The following is a 15,991-nucleotide window of genomic DNA, read 5'->3' as shown; positions in this document are numbered from 1 at the left end:
ATTTATGTAACTTCCCAACCCTTGGTGCTTATAATTTTTATGTTCCTTGGTGAACAACACTGCCTTAAATTTGTGTCCTGTGCTTGATTTTTAAACCATTGATGACATCAAATTAACCCAGCATCTTCTCATGTCTTGACTTGAACTTAACTGATGATTTCAGTTCTGTTTATGTTACGAACATCTATTTTTAGGCTTGTGTTTATTCTGTTTTTATGTTCTGAATTATTTTTCCCTTGTCAGGTGAAGTAGGTGCATATGCAAAATGGCAGAGCATTTGCATAGGGATGCTTTACAAGTAGAAGCGGAGGAGGTATGCGCTTTTTCTAAATATTGAAATATAATTCTGAAAATGAGTGTAGTTATAAAAATCTTTTTTCAAAAACATTTTTATAGGAATTTCATGATGCAGCAGATACATTCCATGTGAATAAATGTGAGAAAATAGATTTATAAACTCGCTCTCTCGCTCTTGCTATATATATTATATATATATATATATATATATATATATATATATATATATATATATATATTGCATTATGACAACAAAGATACCACCTGTAATCTGTATGTTTGTTCATCTGCAGGTGTGTCCTCTTCAATAACAGTGCTTCCATGTGACGCAGAGACTGCCTCTGTTGTCACGGAGACAAATAATTTGCCTGAGACACAGCTTGAAGGCAATGCAGGTAAATGTCAATGCAAATGAAAGGGAGAAGCATTTACCTTATGATGTTGTGTGTAAACAAAGTTATTACTTAAAGTTTACAAAATACGGGGCTAAAAATGTTGTACATGATAGACCTCTACCAGAGGTCTAGGAGCTTCATGGGGCTTTGCTGTTCCTGCAACTGCACTTTTTTTGGCTGCCCTGAGTGCTCCAACGACCATGGGCACCACTGATGCCATCACCCTTCAGGCCTTCTCCAGCTCTTCTCTGAGCCCCTGGTATTTCTCTAGTTTCTTTTTCCTGATGTTGCAGTCACTTGGTATTGCTATGTCAAACACTGCTCTTTGTCCACCACCACAATGTCCGGTTGGTTCGCCATTACCATTCCGTCTGTATCTGGAAGTCCCACAGGATCTTTGCTTAGTCATTCTCTACCACCTTTGGAAGTGTTTCCCACTTTGACCTTAGAGTTTCCAGCCCATACTCTGCACAGATGTTCCTGTACACTATGCCAGCCACATGGTTATGGCGCTCCATGTAAGTTTTCCCTGCCAGCGTCTTACACCCTGCAGTTATGTGCTGGATTGTCTCATTGGCCTCTTTGCACAGTCTACACTTCAGGTCTTGTTTGGTCGGGTAGATCTGGGCCTCTATTGCTCTGGTGTGCAAGGTCTGCTCCTGTGCAGCCATGAAGAGTGCCATTGGTAGGATTTCTTGATTTCTGCCACGTCAGTTATGTTTGGGTGGTACATCACATGTAGGGGCTTGTCCTGCCATGACTCCACCGCCTCATCCTCTTTTCCCCATTGTCTGAGACATTCCCTGAGCACGTCATCTGTTGGAGCCTTGTCCTTGATGTACTTAGGGATCTTGGATGTTTCATCCTGTATAGTGGCTCCTTACCATGCATGGTTAGGAGCTTCCATCTCTTCACATCTGTATCTCTTCCTTTGGCCAGCTTATTATTCCTGGATTACTGGCAGGGTGTATTGTTTATTGCCCAGGATTTGTTGACTGGGCTTCTGGGGGAGAGTTGTAGCTCTTTTTTGTTCTTTTTACAGTAAATCACAATCATAATTGAAATTGCCAAAAACTATCCTGATCAAACGTTTACGCACCCTGGTGATCTTGGTCTGATAACATGCACACAAGTTGACACAAACAGGTTTGAATGGCTACTAAAGGTAAGCATCCTCACCTGTGACCTGTGTTTGTAATTATTGTGTGTGTCAGTGAGTTTTTGGGCTTCTTACAGACCCTTGCATCTTTCATCCACTGCTGCACTGACATTTCTGGTTTCTGAGTAATGAGGAAAGCAAAAGAATTGTCAGAGGATCTGCAAGAAAGGTAGTTGAACTGTATAACATGGGAATCATGTAAAAGATATCCAAGGTACTGAGAGTATTAATCAGCAGTGTTCAAACTCTTAGTGAAAATTCAAGATTCTGTTGAAACCAAACCAAGATATAACTTCAACTGAAATACCGGACTCTCTAAAAACTGATGTGGCTGTTTCAAGATGCAAAATAAGGAGGCACTTGATGAAACATGGGCTGCATGGCCAAGTCGCCAGAAAAAAAACCTTACTTTGCAAATGCCACAAAGTATCCATTTACAAAATGCTAAACGGCACAGGACTTGGTCAAAACTGATTTCAGGATGAATGCAGCATGTTATTAAAGAATACTGTAGAAAAAAAAAATCATATCTGTCATTGACGTTAAACAGGCAATACATAAGTATTGCCCCTTTAACGTCAATGACAGATTAGATTTTTTTTATAGTAGTAAATAGTATTAAGAACTGGGGTAAACTTTTGATCAGGGTCAGTTTTGCAGTCTCTTTTTTCATTATGATTTAACCTCTCCCCACCTGAACCCAGCACATTTTCTCCTGTTTGGCTTTACATAAATCTAAAGGCTTAAAAAAACGTCAAAATAGCGACATTAACAAGGATGAAAACGCAACAAAAAAGTGACAAAAATGTGAAGAAAACTCAACAAAAAAGTAACAAAAAAGCACCAAAAACATAGCCTGGCTAACGCCAGACTAAAATCACAAGTGATATTTAGTCTGGGGACCACCAATTCATTTTCTCGTAGGAGAAGTGTTGTTTACGATCGTCCATAGTGCGTCTGCGTAGCCACAGCCAATCGTATCATCGTATCCGATGACGTATGACGTACTTGCTGTAAACTTTCGAGCTAAACTATTAAAAACACGGCCTAAAGCTCGATCGAAAAACAGCGTTGCGTCTGCTGCTGTCATGTTTGATCTGTAAATAAACCTTTTTTTTTTTAAACCGTAAATAAATTACAAGCTTCCGTATATCGAATAGCTCGTCATCATCATGCCGTCCCTCCTCGTTCTGTGATTGGTTCCCAAATCCATGCGAAAATTTCAGCCATGGTCCCCAGGCTGATGTGCAGTTCGAAATTATTTGAGCGCACACAGCAGCATGGTGTTACCAAAAACCTGTCAAAATGCAACAAAAAAGTAACTAAAAGTGACACAAAAATGTGACGAAAACAAGACAACACACGATCAAAACGCATCAAAAATGTGGCGTCAGCGTGACAACAAAGTTTTGGGAAAGAAAAAGGGTCTCTCTGCTGATGAAAAGTGTGAAATAGTTGAATGCCTTGGTCTAGGTATGAAAACCTTCGATATTTCATGAAAGATTAAGCATAATCATCATACAGATAAGAGATTTGTGGATGATTCAGAGCACACTCCGTTTTGTGCCGATAAAGGCACAATATGGACGGTTTCTGCCAGACAAACACATCAGATTATGAGAACAGATGCTACAAAGCAGCATACAGGTATTTGAAGCTGCTGGTGCCTCTGGAGTCTCCCGAACATCAAGGTGTCGGACCCTCCAGAGGCTGCAGTTGTGCATAAACCTTCTATCCGGGCCTCCCCTAAACGGTTAATTGAAGCTGATGAACAGAAACGGCTGCAACGGGCTCAGAAATACATGAGGACTCATTTTCAAACAGTCTTGTTCACTGATGAGTGCCGTGTAACGCTGGATGGTCAAATCAATGGAGTAGTGGATGGTTGGTGAATGGCCACAATGTCCCAACAAGGCTGCGACGTCAGTAAGGAGGTGGCAGAGACCACCTCCTTGGGCCAGAATCATGGGGAAAGAGCTGGTCGGCCCCATTAGGCCCTTTTAGGCTCCCTGAAGGTGTGAAAATGACCTTTGAAAAAGATGTGGAGTTTCTGACTGACCACTGTCTTCTATGCTACAAAATGAAGAGCCGTGCTTTCCTTAACAAAATCCTCTTCATGCATGACAACTAGGGATGTCACGGTAACCGGTGTTTTTTCCACCACATTTAAATGATCCTCTACCAGTTAAAGACTTGAAAATTATGCTGACTCTCATTTGAGTTGACAATTTAGAAAATCTTAGAAAAATGTCATTTGCATAATAATTTGGAACGCAGTCCTACATATACAGTGGGGCAAAAAAGTATTTAGTCAGCCACCAGGCTGGAAACTGAACAGTACTGGAAAGGCATATGGGAGAAGGAGGCAGCACACAACAGTGATGCACAGTGGCTGGTGGCTCTGAGAGAAGACCACAGAAACCTCCCTGAACAGAATCCAGTTACCATCACAGTGGCAGACGTCCAAGAAAGAGCTTCAGCTATGAAAAACTGGACAGCACCAGGCCCTGACAAAATACACGCCTACTGGCTTAAGAAACTCACAGCACTCCATGAGCGCTTGGCAGCACAAATGAACCAGCTGCTGAGGGATGGGAATCCCACTGAATGGTTAACCGAAGGGCGCACAATCCTCAAAGGGTACAGTCCCATCCAACTATCGGCCAATAACCTGCCTCTCCACAATGTGGAACCTCATGTCCGGCACCATAGCGGCTAAGATAAGCAGGCACATGGATCAATACATGAGCACAGCTCAGAAAGGAATCGGTAAAGATACCAGAGGTGCCAAGCACCAGCTCCTGGTAGACAGAACAGTCGCCCGAGACTGCAGAACCCGACACACTAACCTGAGCACTGCCTGGATTGATTACAAGAAAGCCTACGACTCAATGCCACATACTTGGATCATTGAATGCCTGGAGCTGTACAACATCAACAGGACTCTAAGAGCCTTCATACCTTCATTGCCAACTCGATGAGGTTGTGGAAAACCACCCTTGAAGCCAAAGGCAAGCCACTTGCACAAGTCTCCATCAAATGTGGCATATTCCAAGGAGACGCCCTTTCCCCACTGCTGTTCTGCATAGGTATGAACCCCCTCAGCCAAATAATCAACAAGACTGGCTATGGATACCGACTCAGGAACGGGGCCACCATCAGTCACCTCCTCTACATGGATGACATCAAGCTGTACGCTAAGAATGAGCGAGACATTGACTCACTGATCCATACCACCCGGATATACAGCGCAGACATTGGGATGTCATTCGGACTAGAGAAGTGTGGTCGGATGGTGACTAAGAGAGGGAAGGTAGTCCACACAGAAGGGGTCTCACTCCCAGAAGGAACAATAGCAGACATTGAGGACAGTTACAAGTACCTCGGAATCCCACAAGCAAATGGCAACCTCGAAGCGGCTACGGCCAAATACCTCCAACGAGTAAGGCAGGTCCTAAGAAGCCAGCTCAATGGCAAGAACAAGTCCCGGGCAATAAACAGCTACGCCCTGCAAATAATCAGATACCCTGCAGGAATAATAAGCTGGCCAAAGGATGAGATACAGACCACAGATGTTAAAACGCGAGAGACTGTACGCTAGCTGTAAGGAAGGAGGCCGAGGACTAGTGAGTGTGAGAGCCACTATCCAGGATGAAACATCCAAGATCCATAAGTACATCAAGGACAAGGCTCCAACAGATGACGTGCTCAGTGAAAGTCTCAGACAATGGGGAACAGAAGATGAGGTGCTGGAGGTCCCGTCATGGGAGGACAAGCCCCTACACCAAAACATAACTGAAGTGACGGATATTCAGAAATCCCACCAATGGCTAGACAGAGCCGGACTAAAGGACAGCACAGAGGCACTCATCATGGCTGCACAGGAGCAGGCCTTGAGCACCAGAGCAATAGAGGCCCAGATCTATCACACCAGACAAGACCCCAGGTGTAGACTGTGCAAAGAGGCCAATGAGACAATCCAGCACATAACTGCAGGGTGTAAGATGCTGGCAGGGAAAGCTTACATGGAGCGCCATAATCAAGTGGCTGGCATAGTGTACAGGAACATCTGTGCAGAGTATGGGCTAGAAACCCCAAGGTCAAAGTGGGAAACACCTCCAAAGGTGGTAGAGAATGACCGAGCCAAGATCCTGTGGGACTTCCAGATACAGACGGACAGAATGGTAATGGCGAACCAACCGGACATTGTGGTGGTGGACAAAGAGCAGAGGAAAGGCGTTGGGGTCGACATAGCAATACCAAGCGACTTCAACATCAGAAAAAAGGAACACTAGAAACTAGAGAAATACCAGGGGCTCAGAGAAGAGCTGGAGAAAACCTGGAAGGTGAAGGCCTCAGTGGTGCCCGTGGTCGTTGGGGCACTCGGGGCAGTGACCCCCAAACTGGAGGAGTTTTTTTTAAATATATATATCTATCTATATCTATAATAGAAACCGCAATCTCAATGGCCGCCGCCATGGGCGCCGCCATGTTTATTTCCCATACCGACTTTGAAGCTAAGCAGGGAAGGGCCTGGTTAGGACTGGGATGGGAGACCGTTCCTCGGAAGCTAAGCAGGGAAGGGCCTGGTTGGGATGGGAGACCGTTTGGGAACACCAGGAAGCCTGGCGAGAGTAGTGAGTGTGTGCGTGGTTGGTGGTGGGGGCTGATGTGCGCAAACTGGTTGCCTCGCTTATCATCACTGAGTATGGGGTGAATGAATAATGCGCCAAATTGTTAAGCGACTTTGAGCGTCTGGAAAAGCGCTATATAAGACTAATGCATTATTACTCTTATTATTATTATTAAATCCGCGGCCGGCCCCCACATGACGGTCCCACCGGACGCGGGCATTGACCACGGGTCCATATGGACCGCGGTGCTGCTGTCCGAGGACAACCCGCCATCACAACAACGCAAGTGCACGAGATCTGACTGCCCTGCGTGTGCGCATCCAAACAGGGCGATGTGTGCGTGTGTGTGCGCGTGTGTGTGTGTGTGTGTGTGTGTGTGTGTGTGTGTGGGTGTGTGTGTGTGTGCATGTGTGTGTGTGTGTGTGTGTGTGTGTGTGTGTGTGTGTGTGTGTGTGTGTGCATGTGTGTGCGCGTGTGCATGTGTGCGCGCGCGCATCCAAACAGGGCGATGTGTGTCATCGTCACTCACCCTAAACTGCAGCTGTAGTTTAGGTTACACATGGATGTAACTCCATGTGTTTTGGAGTTACATCCTCCAAAACACATGACATCTGCGTGTCTTTGTTTAAGTCTCTCCTTCAGTGACCGAGGCTGTGGTTCATTACAGATCCAGTGCTGCGTAATGTCAGAGGCGCAGACACATGCGTAAGATCCAATCCGGACCGTATTCCGTCTCCAAAGCTTTGTCTCCGACAAAAAGTACACGCAAAACATTGCCCAAAACCTGCTCAAACACGAGCCTCTAATCAAACGCGCTGCTCCAACTGATTTATCCTCCGTGTGAGTAAAAGCGAAAATGAAACTACCACTTAACGAGCGCATGGCCTGCACTGTGTAGTTTTTTTCTTTTTTTTACTTTGCTGCTGTACCATTTGTTTTCTATTTTACTTTCACGTATTGTGAGCCCAGAGGTACATTTTATTCTAAAGCAGCTTTGAACGCATTGCCAAGGTTATAAATACTGTTTAACAACGATCATTAGGCTGTTTCAGTTCAAAACCAACTTATTATTTTTTTGATTGTACACTACCGTGATGCACCAAACCACGGGTCCTGCACCGTGAACCAAACCGTTAGAGCTGAACCCCTAATATTTATCCATAATTATTCCACTGTCTCTTGAATTCTATTCCCTGAGTTTAGCGAACATATTGTCGTTGTAGTTTATGAGAAAGGAGTACGGGTGCATCAAACACTCCAATTGCAGTTTGTTTGAAATTATTTTTAGCATTCATTATTTTAAACATTTGTAGTGGCCATAGTTTTTGGAATGGGTTGGGAACCACTGGTCTACAGCTGAACTGTGTGACGGGTTGGACATTTCTTTGTAATCACTCATAATCTCAGAATATCAAATCAGCTAGTATATATATATATGCATATACATATATGTACTCTTTCTTTCAGTGCCTTGGGTTTCATCTTATGATGTGACAGCTGATGCAGTGTCTCTGCTTTGGGACACTCCTGCTGTTGAAATCCAGTACACAGTGACCTGTTGCAGGGGGGAAGAGGTGATCCAACAGCTACAGACAAACGCCACCTGCCTGACTGTTGATGACCTGCAGCCAGGAGAGCAGTACAGCTTCTATGTGTCTGCTCAAGTGATGAATGGCCAGTTTGATAAATCCACACCTGCGATGGTGACAACAAGTAAGTCACATTTGTAGAAAAAATATTTCTATGTTTTGTAGAAATCACCTTTCATACAACTGTGAAATTAATACATTGTTATGAACACAGACATACAGTACATATGACTGATTGTGCATTAATTTGGTTGCCCGATGTAGCTACGAGGGCATTAACGGAAAACTAAATTAGTCAACATTTGTGGCACTTTGTGTTTTTTCAAGCGACAACTTTTATGAGACATTTTGCTTTGTAAGTCTTATCTTTGTGAGGACTCATCACCCCTATGATACGCATTTATGGATTAAAATGCAAAGATACTTCAATTGTTGCATAATGTAACCACATTGCTAATCTTCAGAGTCACGTTTGGACAGCCTGCTGGAAGACCTGGGCCTGGACCAAGAGGACAAGCTGTCCCTGAGCACACTCCTTCAGATTGATGACCAAAGCACCTCTGACACACCAGCTGTATCTAACAGAGACCTAGTATGGGGTTTTATGAAGAAGTTAATGATGGTTAATGTAACAGCTAGAAATGTCAAATGTAATGCCTCATGTGACTCTAGCTATGACATGGAATCAGAAATTAGTGGGTTTAATCTTGATAGTCTCCTTTCTGATTCCACTTCAGATGATGTGCTCAATCCTCTTGACATCATCACTGCTGTCTTCCTTTGTTCTGATGGCTTTGTGCAGCAGGAACTAGCTCTCAAAATGTCAATGTGCCAGTTTGCTGTACCTCTGCTGCTTCCTAACATAGACACCCAGCAGTGTACACTGATGCTCTGGGCTCTGAGGGACATTGTCAAAAAATATAGACCTCAATCACTGTTGGAATCTAAAGGCTTCATTGAAGAACGCATCGTTCTTGCAAAGATTCCAATGATCTCCTTTGTCAGACTTGGGGAGTGTTCTTTGTCCAAGTCAGAGATTCTTAACAAACTTCTGAGCAATGCTCAGCAATATCATGACACATTTGTGCATCACAACATGGAGTGTGGTGATTGTCCAAGAAAGATTTCTGATGGACTTGTTGAAATAGCTTGGTACCTTCCATGTGGGAACAAGAACATTGACATTTTCAGTGAGCCTGTGACAGTGGCAAACCTCCGTGGTGACATTGCCTCTTTTATACTGCAATACTCGTTTTTATCTGAGACCTCTTCTGCCATCTTTGTGTTCTGTGACCAACTGCATTTAGCTTGTAGCTTACTGACAAGCTACAAAAGTAAAGCAGATATTTTCTTGGTTAGTGACTCTCAAAACAAGGACTTTGATTCAGAGGAGCTGAAAAGAGTAGCAACAGAGTTTAACTTAACAAATAACAAGATCATTATCAAGTCTCGGTCAATGAATGAAGCAGACTTTGTCACAAAACTGCAGTGGACAGTTAGGAGTGTTGTTGAAAAAGCAAAAGTGAGGCCACACATAGAGCAGATGGCTGACGTTGCATATGAGTTGGGAATACAAGTTGATGAAGATTTCCCAGAGTGTCGGAATGCCAAACAGAATGCAGATGCTATTACATCTGAAATCCATGACACACTTGAGTACAAGGAAACCCAGCTTCCTTTGCAAGGCAAGATTTGGAAGGAGTTGACAACTCTGGAGAAGGAAGAGTGTAGGCTACGAAATGCTGGCTCAGAGAACATTGAAAATTATAAAGTTTTGCTTCAAGAGCAAAAAAAGACACTTAGAGAAAAGCAGAACTCTTACGATATGTCAAAAGCCATGACATGTTTCATTAATGCAATATCAAGCCCAGGAATCGAAAGGAACTATTTCATGAAGTGGATGCGTCTCAATCTTGACAACATGTCTCGAGAAAAACTTTCTGGCCTCCGAGAACAGTACAGAGAGAATTCAAAGGAATTTAAGAACAAAGAAGTGATTAAAGAAATTGATCGTCAACTCTCCAGCAGTTCTCTGGGAATAGAACATTTCTTTCGTGAAATGGGTCAGATCTATGAAGCTTCAGTTTCTCTCCCAGAACACCATCGTTCCCGCGAGCAGCTGCAGCATTTACCCAGACTGTGTGCAGAGCTGCTGCTGGAGGGTCTTCCACTGGAGCTGGTCGATGGAGACGCCTCCAACATACCTCTCAGATGGGTCACTGATGTTCTGGCTCATCTTCATCAGTTGATGTCCAGCAATAGTAAAATCTTGGTGGTCACAGTTCTAGGAGTTCAGAGCACAGGAAAGTCCACTCTTCTCAACACAATGTTTGGAGTGCAGTTCGCTGTGAGCAGTGGACGATGCACAAGAGGTGCCTTCATGCTCCTCATAAGAATCAGCGAAGAACTCAAAAAAGTCTTTGACTGTGACTTTATAATGATCATAGACACTGAAGGCCTCAAGTCTCCAGAACTTGCACAACTGGATGATAGTTATGAGCATGACAATGAACTTGCAACCCTTGTTGTTGGGTTAAGTGACATCACATTGATCAATATTGCAATGGAGAACTCCACAGAGATGAAGGACATCCTGCAGATAGTTGTGCATGCATTCCTCAGGATGAAAGAAGTAGGAAAGAAGCCCAAATGTCGGTTTGTACATCAGAATGTGTCAGATGTTTCAGCTCATGAGAAGAACCTGCGAGATAGGAAACTGCTCTTGGAGCAGTTGAATGAGATGACCCAGGCTGCAGCAAAAATGGAGAAAAAGGAAAATAACAAGAGCTTCACTGATGTGATGGAGTACAGCCCTGACACTGGGAACTGGTACATCCCAGGACTGTGGAATGGAAACCCTCCAATGGCACCGGTCAATGCAGGATACAGTGAAGCTGTGTATGAACTCAAGAAGAACATCATCCAAACTCTGAGTGAATGTGAATCATCTGCCAATAACATCCTGGAGTTTCAGGAGTGGATCAGGAGTCTGTGGAACGCTGTGAAATATGAAAACTTCATCTTCAGCTTCAGAAACAGCCTGGTGGCCGATGCATACATGAGGCTGTGCACAGAATACAACAAATGGGAGTGGAATTTCAAAAAGGACATGTATGCATGGGTTACAAATGCTGAAACAATTATTTCTAACTATGGTAAAATTGTTGAAGAACATGATACTGGAAGCATTGGAAAACTTCTCAGCAACTTGAAAATAAATGCTTGCACAAAACTCTCTCAAGGTGAAGAAACGCTCCTTCAGAACCTTACACAGTACTTCAAACAAACAGGTGCACATGTCAATCTTGTTGAAAAGTATAAGGAGGACTTCATGACCAGTGCAAAGAGCATTCGAAAAGAGTTAGAGAAGTCAATAATAAATCAGCTTACTGCAGCTGTTGATATCAGACAAGGAATGAGAGAGTTGGAAAAAATCAAAGAAAACCATACTCAAGAAATAGAAGAGCGAGTACTTGAACTGATTGAGCAGTGTCGCAAGAAAAATGTCAAGATGACTTACAGAGAGTTGGACAAATAATTTAACAACATGTGGGCTGTAAGTGTAGAGAAAATCTCTCGTTTCCGTCCCGAGGTGATTGACATAGGTACCAAAGTTTTCCACTGTCTGAGAGCAAATATTTCACGTAAAGGAAGTTATGCAAGTGAACTGCTAAGCCAAACCCGTTTATCTGAATGTGGACGCCAACCCTTTGTGTACAACCCCAAAGGACGCATGAATCGATGGAAACATACACTTTGTGAAATGTTTGACATCAATGATCATGTAAAGGCTGTACAAAGGTTGGCAGACAGTACCATACAAGCTTGTCAACAGTCAGTAAATACTCAAGTACGAAGAAAGAACAACTACCATGATAACTTTATTGTAGAAATCCTACACCTGATTGATGAGAGAATGCAACAGAATGAGGGTCTTAAGCTAAACATTTATTTTGAAGTTTCTCTGAAAATACATATTTGTGCCAAAGCAGCAGAAGATTTTGAAAAAGTGCATGAAATGTTTCTCAGAGAAAATGACCCTTTCAGATATCTGGATGAAAACAAGGAAAAGTTCCGCTCTGACTTCAAAGATGTGTTCAATGAGCGAGACCAGTGTCAGAAGAAAGCAGAAGAATTCACTGTCCAGTTCTTGAGACCTGCAGTTGAAGACTTTGTCGATCGCTCTTTAGGTCCTGACATTATTGGAGAAATGCTGACATGCCAACAGTTCAGCACAAGAATGTTTTTCCAGTATTCACTTTTACTAGATTTGATGTCAAAGGACCAGTTTGAAAACTATTTGAATTACATTACACACTATGAGCAGTATGTGAAAGAGTGGATTTATAACCAGATAATCTCACACTTCTCAGACCAGGCATCAGCTTGTGACTTTGAGAATGGTCTTCTCCAGTCATGTATCAACAGTATAAATACTGCTGTCAAAAAGGCTACAGCAGAGAAGATTGAAACGTTGAAAGGGTTTGTTGAAACTATTTGTATAGAGCTCAATGATAAACTGGTCATTTCCCAAGATGCACTTGGATCATTCATGATCCTCAACACTGCAGACCAGGAACAGTTCGCTCACTACCTCCTGGGTTGTGTAAAGCAAATGGGACAGGACTGTCAACAGAAGTTCCAAAACACAGATATCAGAACCAAAGTTGAAAAGTCACACATAAAGCCCCAACATGAGCTCTTTGTCAAACTGATTGGATGTGGTAAACAGTGCCCATTTTGCAAAGCTCCGTGTGAAGCAGGAGGAACAGCTCATACTGAGCACTGGGCGTCTCTGCATCAGTCACAGGGTCTGGGAGGATGGATATTTAAGAACTCAGGAGAGCTTGACACAGATATATGCTCCTCTCTTGTGGCCTCTGATGTCAAGTTTAGGCATTACGATGATAACTTTAAAAAGTATTACCACCCATACAAGAAGTACCAAGAAATCTACCAAGACTGGAAGATTCCTCCCGACGGAAGCCTTGAAGCATCAGACTACTGGAAGTATGTCATGGCTAAGTTTAATAAAAACTTTGCAGAAGCATACATGGCCCAGCCAGCAGATGTTCCTCCAGCTTGGTATATGATTTCTAAGACTCAGGCTGAAAAAAGTCTCCAAATTGCATTCAACATGAAATGAGACTTCATACAAATATTGATGGAGAAATGCAGCTCTGTATTCATAGCAAAGTGCAGACAGCAAGAAAAGTGTCAATGTAATCAAATTAAAAAGAAATAAAATACAAGTAATGACCATTTTAACAATGCAGGGAAGCTAATTTAAAAGTGGCAATAACTGCCGGTATAGATTTGGAAAGTTAATTGCTCACACTACATGAGCAATTAAATAGATACTTATCCAACCTATTAACCCATATTTTGCTCGAACAACACAAGCATTGAATTCCTTTAGTTTTGTGTTGTGTATAGTTATTTTTGGGGTTTATTTAGATGTTTTTATTTTACCTTTGTTGTCTTTTTAACATTTTCTATATATTTTAGTTTTTCATACATTTGAGAAGTTTTAGTTGGTGGGTTGGGACCCAAAGTGGGTTGCAGGACCAATTTGAGTGGGATGCAAGACTTTTCTATTAATCACTGTGGTATATTGTTTTTGAGGTTTTGATAGTCTGCCTCATGATCATTCAACATAATAAAAAATAGGGCATAAAGTATAAATGTATTTTCAGGTGGTCAAGCTTGACATGCATGATATGTTGAATGTTGGTCCTGAACATAGACTGTAGAAAATAATGGACGTCTTATGCTCACTCCTCCCCGTTTACCAGAATGACCACGGCCGTGGGGCAATTCATGGCGGATTTACAGGCTCCCCCTCCCCAGCTCTGACGAAGCATGTTCCTAAAAAGGACATACGGGCGGGATTTTCACCGTAGACTCGGCCCTTGCGTGACGTGTAGCTCGCGCTGCTCCAATGCTAACAGTCCGAGCCTCGTTAAATACGAGATTTCAAAAAATCATATTACAAAAATCAGCCTGGTTTCATATATTGTTATTAACCCAGCGTTATCTCAGGAGGAAGATCTAGCCTAGTCTAGCGTTGAAACAATTGAAACCAGGCTTTAAAGTAGTTTTTAACGTGTCTAAAGTCCAATGCTTTTCAATGGGGGCCTAGCGGCGATATGGAGGTACTGCAGCAACGGCGGAGCAATGGCGGCCCCCACGTTTGTGGTCAAAAAGCAGGGCAGCCAGCGGCCATTGGTCCTGAAGCTACACCTGTTGAGAACCATTGTTTCCATTTCATGACTTGTGTATCAGAGGAGATTGTCTCATATGTTTGCAATGTATTTAACTGGTTCTTACTTTCCTTTTTCAGTTCTTGTTCCGTCTATATTCGATCCATATAGCTTTAATTGTAGGCCTATATTTTTTGTCCATACAGTTGTTACTACAATTTGTGTCCCAAAATGTTTTCTCAAATGCATTTTGAATCATAATTTGTACCATTAACAATGAAATACATTTTTAGCAATATCGTTTTTTGCTCATGAAATATGTAAATGGTGAATGAAAATGTAAAATGATCAACTTGCTAAAATCAAGCTGTTTTAATCATAGTCCACAAGGGGGTGCTAGAACAAGCACGATCATTTTGCAATGACGTTGAGGTCTTGGAAACACTGCGATGCCTGCTTCACTTTTATCTTTCTATCACATGCTCACTGACTTATTCTACTATATGTTTATGTTGTGTGTAAGTTATAATAATAATAATAATAATAATAATAATAATAATAATAATAATAATAATAATAATAATAATAATAATAATAATAATATTGCCCACTCTTATTTGTAACATGTCTTGGACCCTTGTTGTTGTTACTATTTTCACCAAGCAAGGTAACAGTTGCAAAGTTAAATATTAGCTCATTGATGAAATAGTGCTGCAACATATTTCTGAAATTACCCACTGTCACATAGGCTACTACTTACTAGAAATTATTTTACACGCACAAGCACACAGACTGGGGTAGATCTTTTTAGAGGTCGGGACAAACACATGCCGACTGTGCCACTGTCACCCTCATGTTCAGAAGTTTTGGACAGATGAGACTTTGTTGTGATGTGACGTTCCAGACCATATTGGATTTGGCCAAGAGTTGGTTCATTTTTATTTCCATTTTTATTTCCATATTGCCATTTTACACAGATGTCAGGGAAAAGTCATAAACTGCACAAAGTTAGAGCAGGCAACACAAGTCCACACTAATTTTGCATAGAAGTTATTCCTTGTTGTCTTTAGACGTAGCATAAAGTTTTATTTTCATAAGTGTAGTTACAAATCCATTTCAAAATGTACTTAACATCGACACGCTACAACAAATATGTATTTTTCAGTTGAAAAAGATATGTACTTTGCGTATTATGTGATTCATGTTATCACTCTCCAAGACAGACCCCCCCCCCCATTGTAAAACATAATATAATAAGTTATAATAAATTCAGGAGCACAACATTTAAAATCTAGTTTATTAATGTTTGTTTTAATTGTATGTCTTCACTTTATTTCACTGAATATACCACTGAATATACTTTTACATCCAGGGTGGTGTGGCACTTGGGGGGCAGTCAAATTCCATGGGGGCATGTGCCACCCCGGACCCCCCTGTAGCTCCGGCCCTTGTCGGCCTATATAGTTCTAAAAATCTTCTCGTGTTGATGGAAACAACAATATGAAAAATCTACCTTCACTTGAATTTGGTTGTAAATGGGTCAAACAAACTGAATTGTAACGATGTAACGATTGGGAGTGGGAGATGCGGTCCCCGGTCTCCAAAAGTTTGAGAATCCCTGGACGAGTCAAATATAGGCTCTTCCTGTAGTCATGTTTTTCTTTATGGAGAGATGGAGCGTAAAAGGGCGTGTGAGTGAGTGAGGGAGTAGTTG

The 15,991-nt window shown here is 42.2% G+C and overlaps 1 protein-coding gene across 1 annotated transcript; it reads left to right on the top strand.

Moving 5' to 3' along the window:
* The first annotated feature begins 677 nt into the window (after positions 1-677).
* Positions 678-11,860, top strand: LOC306959768 (up-regulator of cell proliferation-like). Its single transcript, XM_079551972.1, has 3 exons — positions 678-692; positions 7,953-8,198; positions 8,539-11,860. Exons 2-3 carry the CDS (start codon positions 8,153-8,155, stop codon positions 11,610-11,612), a joined length of 3,120 nt encoding a protein of 1,039 aa, XP_079408098.1. The 5' UTR covers positions 678-692; positions 7,953-8,152; the 3' UTR covers positions 11,613-11,860.
* The last annotated feature ends 4,131 nt before the right edge of the window (positions 11,861-15,991 follow it).

The sequence above is a fragment of the Gobius niger genome (assembly GCF_951799975.1).
Source record: "Gobius niger genome assembly, chromosome: 1".
NCBI classification, from domain to species: Eukaryota; Metazoa; Chordata; class Actinopteri; order Gobiiformes; family Gobiidae; genus Gobius; species Gobius niger.
This window is presented reverse-complemented; position numbering and strand designations above follow the sequence as displayed.